This window comes from Cynara cardunculus (assembly GCF_001531365.2).
Source record: "Cynara cardunculus var. scolymus isolate 2C chromosome LG 17, CcrdV1, whole genome shotgun sequence".
Classification (NCBI taxonomy): domain Eukaryota; kingdom Viridiplantae; phylum Streptophyta; class Magnoliopsida; order Asterales; family Asteraceae; genus Cynara; species Cynara cardunculus.
Window position 1 is genome coordinate 34368283 of NC_037544.1, and position 10462 is coordinate 34378744.

The 10462-nt window shown below is 34.0% G+C and overlaps 1 protein-coding gene across 1 annotated transcript; it reads left to right on the forward strand.

The window, feature by feature from the left end:
- Positions 1–3118, forward strand: LOC112500011 (putative leucine-rich repeat receptor-like serine/threonine-protein kinase At2g24130). Its single transcript, XM_025103270.1, has 2 exons — positions 1–2527; positions 2709–3118. The coding sequence occupies exons 1-2, from the start codon at positions 1–3 to the stop codon at positions 3092–3094; spliced, it is 2913 nt and encodes a 970-aa protein (XP_024959038.1). The 3' UTR covers positions 3095–3118.
- The last annotated feature ends 7344 nt before the right edge of the window (positions 3119–10462 follow it).

Below are 10462 nucleotides of genomic sequence, written 5' to 3' on the forward strand. Positions count from 1 at the left end.
ATGGCTTTCGCTTCCCTTTTCTTCTCCCTACTTTTGTTTTCGATCGTTTTCGCACAAGAAAACAAAAACGCTCGAATTTTTAACGATCGAGCTTCTCTCCTCACGTTTGTCTTCGCAGTCAGAAATGACCCCGGAAACGTGCTCAAGAACTGGACCAGTTCTTCGCAGGTCCATATGTGTAACTGGACTGGAATCACGTGCAATGCCGATCGTGATTCYGTTCTCGAGTTAGAYCTTAGTGGAGCTTCGCTCCACGGTATTATATCTCCAGCCATTTCCAARCTTTCAAGRTTAACGGTTTTGGATCTTTCTAGAAACTTCTTCGAGGGYGGGATTCCACRAGAGATYGGGTATCTCGTGGAGCTCAAGCAGTTWAGTCTATCGTCGAATCTTCTTCGAGGGAAAATCCCGTTTGAGATCGGGTTTCTTCTTCGGCTACAATATCTTGATTTGGGAAGCAATAAGCTCGTAGGTGAGATACCGATAAGTCTTTTTTGTAACGGCTCGTCAGCGCTCGAGTATGTTGATATCTCGAATAACTCGATAAGCGGTCAGATTCCRTTGAAGGAAGAATGTGAAGTTAAAGAGTTACGGTTTCTTCTCGTTTGGTCGAACCAACTTTCGGGTCGAGTTCCTCGWGCRCTTTCTAATTCCTCMAAGCTTAAATGGTTGGATTTAGAATCGAACTTTTTCGAAGGGGAATTGCCGTTTGAGACKGTGAAGAACTTGTCGAACTTGCAGTTYGTTTATTTGTCGTACAACCRTTTCTCAGGCCCTCTCGARCCRTTCTTTTCGRCTTTATCTAACTCYCAACATTTGCAAGAACTCGAGCTRGCTGGAAACAGACTGTAYGGAAAGATTCCCGACATYATCGGGGATCTTTCCAARAGTCTGGTCCAATTACATCTCGATRACAATRAGRTATCCGGAGRGATTCCTCSSAATATCTCGAACCTCRTGAACCTCACCCTTCTCAACTTGTCTAGCAACTTCCTGAACRGAACGATCCCGCATGAGCTATTCCAAATGGGGAAACTCGAACGYCTTTACCTATCRAATAACTCGCTTTCYGGTGAAATCCCGTCGGATTTCGGGAACGCGTCCCGGTTGGGTCTTCTCGATTTGTCAAAAAACCAACTATCTGGCTCAATCCCGGACGCATTCTCGAGTCTTTCGCAGCTACGAAGACTCTTGCTTCATAACAACAGGCTTGTGGGAAYGATCCCCACGAGCCTGGCACAATGYGTWAACTTGGAGATTCTCGACCTTTCGCATAATCAAATTTCGGGTTYRATTCCRAGTGATTTCGCAAGATTGAACAGCCTGAAGTTGTATTTAAACATCTCATACAATCARCTGGATGGACCTCTGCCATCGGAGCTCAGCAAGATGRACATGGTTCTGGCCATGGAYCTATCRTCGAACAACTTYTCCRGCRTAATTCCAGCACAGCTCGGRAGCTGCATTGCACTCGAACTCCTCAACCTYTCCRGYAATGCATTCGAAGGCCCTCTTCCAGATTCMMTCGGAAAACTGCCGTTCCTWGARRCATTTGATGTTTCGAGGAACAGATTGTCGGGAAAGATCCCGGAATCTTTCYCGRCATCTTCKAYGTTSAARCAACTTAACTTCTCRTWCAATAACTTCTCCGGSAACACGTCGTTTCCATTTCTTAATATAGATTCTTTTCTCGGAAACCCCGGACTTTGCAGTAGTTCGATCGCGGGGCTGCCGCTCTGCAAAAACAGGCGAAAGAAGAATTTGATTCGGCTGCCGCTTTTGATAACGATACTTGCGATTGCCACCTTCTTGATGTCTCTGATTCCTGTAGTTTTCAAGTCGAAACCGAAGAGGAGATTTTTGAAAATATTTAGCCGAAAACTCGGTTGTGAAGAAGACGAAGAACAAGAAAGAAAAGAACAAAGCTACCCAAAAATCTCTCGTCAAGAACTCATTGAAGCAACCGGTGGATTTAAAGGCTCGAATTTGATCGGATCAGGCCGATTCGGGCAAGTTTACAAGGGAGTTCTCAAAGACAACACGAGGGTTGCAGTGAAGGTTATATGCTACGCGAAAACCGCTGAAATCGTGGGGAGTTTCAAGAAAGAATGTGAAGTTTTGAGGAATACCCGACATAGGAATCTGGTACGGATCATAACGATCTGTAGCAGACCTGATTTCAAGGCTCTCGTTCTTCCTTTGATGCAGAATGGGAGCCTTGAGGACCATTTATACCCAAGTGACGGGTTAAGCCGTGTGGACTTGGTTCAGATGGTTCGCATTTGCAGCGATGTGGCCGAAGCGTTAGCTTATTTACACCACTACGCACCGGTYAAGGTGGCTCATTGTGATCTCAAACCGAGCAACATTCTTCTCGATGATGACATGAATGCTTTAGTTTCAGATTTCGGCATCGCTAAATTGGTGAAGGACGAGGTCGAGAAGATCCCGATGGCGGCCGGCGGCTCCCCTTCCATTAGCTCGACTGACGGATTGCTTTGTGGATCGATTGGTTACATTGCTCCCGGTAAGCAATATTTTATGGTACCATGACGTGCTCAATTGGTTGTCTAACGGCACAATTAAGCACGTCATGTACTTTTCCATTTTAATTTTCATCAGTATATAATATTTATATAAGCAAAATGTATTAATATTGTAACGAAATATGGCAATCACCAACACTTTCTCGTGTTCTTAAAATACAGAATACGGCATGGGTCGACGAATGTCGACACAAGGAGACGTCTACAGTTTCGGGGTCTTGTTGTTGGAGATGGTGACACGAAAACGGCCCACGGATATGGTTTTTCAAGAGGGTTCGACTTTACATGGATGGGTGAAGAGTCAGTATCCACACAAACTCGAACTCATCGTAAAAGAAGCCCTCAAAAACTACACACCTGTTACAACGTTAACTACTACGTCGTGCAGTACTAAACTACTGCACGACATGGTCTTGGAGCTCATTGAACTCGGGTTAATATGCACACAATACAACCCGTCAACCAGACCAACGATGCTCGATGTGGCACATGAGATGGCTACATGGAAAGAATACCTTTTCGATCCTTCCAACCGATCAATTGAATAACTGATTTGCTTCTAAACAACTAACATGCTTATGAAAATTACAAAAAAAAGGGTTAATTGCTTAGATATATTCATTTATGTTCATTTACTTGTAACTTGTGCATAAAATAAATGGTTTGGTGCAAAATTATTAAGAGGCTCTCATGATATAGTGCAAAATAAAATATAATTGTTTGATAATTGTGTACAATGAAATTAGGGCTCTTAATGGTTAAGGGAGATCCATGACACAAAATCATTCAGATGATTTTAGAACCATTAAGAGACACTTTTTTTTTTGCCAAACAAGATTCACCTCTTAACGATTCAAAGGTTGACTCTTAATAGAATTTAACATTATTGTTTACTTACTGAGTAAGATTTTAGTCCACAAAAACGACATTACATGCAACAATTTATCCGATAAGTGTTTACCGTGGTAAGATTCGTCACCCTCACTTACCGAGTAAGACTCGTGGTCATTGTCTCGCTCTTTCTTTGTAAGATTTTTGGTCCTTACCATATTCGTCCGGTGAGGAGGTAACGTGACTTAGTAAACGCTTACCCGAATAAGCATTTGGTAAACGGCCCTAAGATGTTTTATATAAAAAAACGTGGATTATAGGAAAACTAAGATATCAATAATCATGATTTAAAAAGCTAATACATTGAATTAGTGCTAATTAATAAAAACTACTTATTGTGCATTGCATAGTAGTAAACCACTAGCAATCCTTTTCTCCCTTAAACCTAACACTTATTATCTAAATGGGGATTATATATATATATATATATATATATATATATATATATATATATATATATATATATATATATATTGTATATGCTATAGTGGAAAAAGGACATGATTATCCAATTCAATAACAATGATTAATCCTATTTATACTCTTTATTTGTGGGTTGTGTTTATTAGCTAATCTAATAATTACAATTCCAGTATAAAATCATGATAAAAGTTATTTAAATTACTGATATTATTATCAGACTTGTCCAAAATCTTCCTCCTTCTAATCAATAATATGAGATTCGACTAAGATGTTACAAACACACCCCTCGAAGACTCATCATATCCGACGAGGTTTGCCCCACCATCCCGATGATACAAAGATCGGCTCTGATACCATTTGTAAAAAAAAAAGAACAAGTTAAAAAAAAGAAGTTGTGTCATGCTTTAATGCTTTATGGTTATCGCGGTCATTAAAATTAAACGTACTATTGACAAGTATTGATGTAACTTCGTAAAATTTTCAACGATATTGTTAAATCAAGTTATCAAATGATATAGCAGTATACAGTCAAAACAAGGTACCATAGTACAAACCGACTATATACCTCAGATACATATAAACTTATTAACAGATTCTTTATCCTCTGTCTTTCCATTTCAATTTCAGCATTTATATTCGTTTTCATTTATGTGAGGGTCTCACCTCATCCGACTCTCTGCATGAGAATCTCCACTCACTACTTCCCCTAACATCCTCCCTTTACCACAACTCGATTCACCGCCTACGTGCCCTTTACGCCCAAGGGTCTCGTCGAAATCATCGGCTTTCTGCGGTTCTGCCCAACGCCATTCAAAAATATACATGACCCATATTCGTAATCATAAAATAAGAAATTCGGCACACTCGTTAAAAAGATTTTTCGAACCCTAGTTCCAAACATGTTGTACTTGGTAGGTGAATTCAGTATACGTGTATTCAACTGAACTGAATGGTTTTCAATAAATGCAAGTCAAATCATACACGTTATGATATCATAAGATGAAGGTAACGTGAACCAATAAGAAAATGAAACGTCATGTAGACTGTACACGATCTATTATTATAGTTTAAATATTTAATATAATGGTTAAATTCATTTTTTATCGCTTGTCATGACAACTTTATGTCATTGTCAACACGAAGAATGTAGATGAAAACTACACTGCTCTTCTTGAACGGGTAAACTGAATCGGGTGAGTGGTTTTTGATCAACAAATCTTGCCGATAAAAAAAATCCAAGATCATTATAAAAAGTTACGTGATGCGTGATCATGATATATTCGGTTTCTTATAAATAGTAAGTCGGTATGGATAGAGAAAGGAGATGTTTAGGTAGATAACCTTAAAACGAGAGTTTAATAAATTAATAACCTTCTGATAATTAAGTATAAAGCATATCTATACTGTATTATAAAGCATTTGACAAAAACTCTTAAAAACTATTTTTTATGTATGAAGTACTGTACATTGATGCATATTACTTAAAATTTCAGATTACAAGTAAATTATGCATAAGTACAACTTATTAAAGCTCCATGTTTGAATTCGTGTAACTAACTGTGGATAAACATAATCAAATAGAAGATAAAAATCTCATTTTAAAATATAAAAAATCTAAAATATAATTACGATAATTATCGAGTTCTAACAAAATAATTAATTATTATCTTTATAAGAAAATTATATTATTAAACCAAATATAAATTACTTCGTTATTGAACCTAAATTAAATTATAAATGAAAAAAAATTGAATTAAAAATTACACAAAAAATAAAGAATTTTGAATAGTTAATTTGATACTAATATCGATATATTTTTGTCAAATATTTATAATTTCTTCAAATTTATATTTTATTAAAAATAAAAACATCATCGTTTTTTCGAAATCACATAAGACCATATTATAACATTTACTGAAATAAATAATAAAATGAAATATTAAAATCAAGATGTATCTCGCTGCATTGCGCGAGTACCCTTCTAGTTTTCTTTTAATATGTCAGAAAGTTATAAATTTAATTAAAATTTTATTAATTATTGGTATTTTTAATGAAATCGTCCGTTCATTTTATGTAATAGAACACACAAGAGAATATGAGGTTGTTAGTTAAGCTATAACACAAGCTAGAAGGTGTCAAATGCATATACTAGTGTGAGCTATTTAGAACATGGGATCGCTGTATGGTGCCATATGATTAGATCCAAGGGGATGCCCCCAATCTCTAAGTGTCCCAATAGACCGTTTTATAGGACTTAAGTTATAGGACCAAAATATAAAGCGTCATATCTAAAGATGCTGTAATAAGTTTATATGACGCTTTTTGGCGTCTTAACAAGTTTTTTAGGACATTTTCAATACAAAGTGTCGTATTAGCAACTTTATAGGACACTTTTGAGAAAGTGTTCTTAAACTCAATTTTTTATAGGACATTTGTTTTTATAGGACAATTTTTCAAATAGTGTCCTATAAAGTTGCTAACGTAACACTTTGTATTAAAAGTGTCCTAAAAACTTATTACGACGTCAAAAACGTCATATAAACTTATTACAACGCCTTTAGATTGGACGCTTTATTTTTTGGTTCTATAAACTAAGTCCTATAAAGAGGTCTATAAGGACGCTTAGAAATTGAGAGTGTCTTATAAACCCGATTTTTTTGTAGTGCCACTGATCAACAAGTGGGGTCAAGGTTCAAGGAAAACTCGAAGAAGTCGTAGTAGAGGACTGCAATTTAATTAGTTTTAGCTTATTTTTTTTACAATATAGAAGAGAGAAAGTAGAAACCTTAAATCAGATCACCGACTCCGACGACTTACCGTTGATCGTCGATGAATTTGAAAGGATTAATCCAAATGATTCGTATTTCTATTCATTTAAAATGCCTTTTATTTTCTTTGATGTCGTGACTTGTTGTCTGTGCTTGTGAAAATTTAGGGTAAAACAGGATTAACGCACCGTTTACTAAACATTTACTGAATAAATGCTTACTGATTGAGCATGAAAAGACTGATAATCTTACTCGGTAAGAGGCATAACAATGATCAATAATCTTACCCAGTAAGAGGCATAACATGGGTCGAGAGTCTTATATGGTAAATGAGAGAAAAGACTCTTACCTGGTAAGTGCTTACTAAGTTTTAGACATTTACCAACAATCCATTTTGATGGTCGAGAATGTTACACGATAAGGCATGTAAGGATGACATTTTTTGCCAGTAAACACTTATTCGGTAAGCATTTGGTAACAGCCCCTAAAGATTCATTTGTTTGAAATTTTTGATGTTGATTTACTATAGTTTCAATTATAGCTATGAAATTCGAATTTTTAGCAAAGACACTCTTATGGGTCATTTACCAAACACTTACCGGGTAAGTGCTTACGGGTAAAATTTAACACTATTATTTACTTACCGGGTAAGATTTTGATCCATCAAAACGACATTGTATGCAACAATTCACCCATGGGCGCTTACCATGGTAAGAGTCATCGCCCTCACTTACCGGGTAAGACTTATAGTCTTTATCTCGTTCTTACCGGGTAAGATTCTTAGTCCTTACCATATTCATCCGATGAGGTAATATGACTTGGTAAGCACTTACTCAGGTAAGTATTTGGTAAACGGTCCCTTAATGTTGAATTTTAGTATTATGGTATTTGTTTGGTAGTTTGGTATAACAAGTTAGAGATTGTTCATTTAGTATTTGTGATAACCGGGTTTTAATTATGTAAAGTCTTGGGTTGCTTTTGGATAAATGCTGAAAGTTGAAGGGTGAAATTTTGAGAATGATTTAAAAGTTTTAACCTCTGCCTCTTTAAAACACACACACACTAGGTTCGATCCCGTGTATTACACGAAGTAATTTGAAAAAATTAAATCATGTCAGGAACTTATCTTACAAATATGAATGATCATCGAAAGTATGATGCTACTTCAGACTTGTACTCTTGAAATGATTATGAAGAATGACTCTTCAAACTTGAATTTAGAATTGAAACTATATCGATAATTAGTTAAAATGAAGTTAACCCTAGCATAAAATTAAATTTAGAAATGAAAGTATATCAGTAAGTTGAATTTAAACTTAGCAGTAAATTTAGAACGACTTTTCAGACTTGTACTCTTAAAAATAACCCTTAAGTATAACTCTAAAGAATGATTTCAGATTTGGACTTGTACTCTTGAAATAACTCCGAAGTAAAATTTTTCAGACTTCAGAGCTCTGTATAATCAAGAAAATTCAACTTTTGTCGACGTCCGCAACAAATCCCCCACAAATCCATCATTGAATTTAAAAATAAAATACAATTTTATTTCTACAACTTTCCCAACGGATTTGTAATCGATTTTTTTTACTTATTTAATATTGTCACAAATCAGTCATAAAATTGGTCTAATTTATTTAAATAAATTAATTAGCGTTAATTAATTAAAATTTACGACGGATTTTAATTGATTTTTATATTTAATTATACTCTGTCGAAAATGTTTAAGAAATTTTTTTTTATTCTTTTCCCTTTCAAAAATATATGTTTAAAAAAATCCGACGGATTGTAAAAAGTTATATTCCGTCGGAATTTATTTAAAAAATATATATTTTATATGAAAAAAAACTTTTTTTAATAAATTCCGACGAAATATAATTTTTTATTATAAAAATTATTATTCGTCGGAAATTTTGAACTTCTTTTAAATATATATTTTTGGAAGGAAAAAAATATAAATAAAACTTATTTGAACATTACCGACAAATTTCAGATGGAATTTGCATTTACTGACGGGGGTTTTTCCGACGGCAATATTCGTCGGATAGTTATTTTTCCTATGGATTTCCGATGGATTTTGCCGTTGGAAAAACCACATTTTTTAGTAGTGATCAATCAAATGGGTATAATTGAACTGTTAATGTAAATTGTGTCTAGATACGTTCAAATAAGTCGAATTGAACCACTAATGTAAATTGTGTCTAGATACGTATTTAGGCGGGAAAACATAAGAACCGCCTCACCAGAAGATGACACATGTCATCCAAGTTACTTATTTATTATAAGTGTATATATATATATATATATATATATGTATGTATATGTATATAGGCGGGTTACGTTGAAAACCGCCTAATTCTTAAAAATCGTGTAAACCGATTTCGACCAATAGAAAAATTCATTTTTTTAATTAAATTTAATCATTAAGGGTTGAATTGCCATTTACATTGTTTTTGATTAAATATGAAATGTATTAAGTTATCTTAATTAAGGAAACGTAATAAAAAAATGTTAGAAATGATAATAGTTAAATGCTTATTTAATTTAGTTTTTTAAAAATTAAATATATTTTATTTGTTTTAAAGGTTTATACGGATTTAGAATATGAAGATCAAAATCGTTTATTGGTTGATCCACAAAATCAGTACCATATACTAAAAAATGATTCACAACTAAAACAGAGATTCATGAACCGAAAACATTATCATAATAGTGAAACAGATCTATGAAATCATTTCATAGAGAGTCAAACAATTTCATAGACAGTGAAACAGTTTCATATACAGATTGTACAGATTTAAGATTCATATATAGTGATACAGATTGTAAGATTCATAGATAGGGAAACCATGTCATAGACAGTGAAACCATTTCATATACAGTGAAACCATTTCATATACATATTGTAAGGTTCATAGACAGTGATAAAGATTGTAAGATTCATAGACAGTGAAACCATTTCATATACAGATTGTACAGATTGTACGATTCATAGACAGTGATACAGATTGTGTTCATCCACAGAGTAAGATTCATAGACAGTGATACAGATCCATAAACAGTGAATTATCCCTTAATCTGTGACTGAATCGCCTCCTACCTGTCAATGAAACAGGTTAAACTCCTCAATGGCTATCGATTTCATTGTTCTGTGCAGAAAACAAATTCATACCTCCATTATCGCTCACCATTTTTTCTTCAAAATACTCAGTATCGATCGATTAAGGTAACCGTATATTTCTTAATCGAATGGAATCAAGCACCTGATTGAAAGGAAGGAAAGCGATGAAAGGGGAAATATTCAAGTGCCGATTAGCAAGTGTATCTTCAAAATTTATGTTTTACCTTTTTGCCCTTTTACGAATTATAAAATAAACTTTTTTTTATATTTTTATTTCCTAATATAAACTAAACTAACCTTAACCATTGATCAAGAAAATGGATGGATGAGATTGATTTACATGGTTTACAGAAATGAGTGTGGTTTTCATTTGATCACTTATGTATGTATGAGATATTTCTTCAATCTTCTTGGAAGTTGTTTTAGAAAAGATAAAAAGAAACAAAAGTTGGTGAAGTGGTTCGAAGTAAAACAAAAGAAAGCTTTTGTGTTATTATATGATCATTGTTGCTGATAAAATTATCATCTACTTGTGATTTTAATGTGAGTTTTATTTGATATGTTATCAATATGGAACCATATGGTTTCGAATGGGGTTTATTTGGACATAATTATTTTTATATTATTATTATTATTATTCAATATATTAGTCGTTAAGTAATAAAACTTTGATAAATATTTTAATAAAATATATAATTTAATTATTTTTCTTGAGA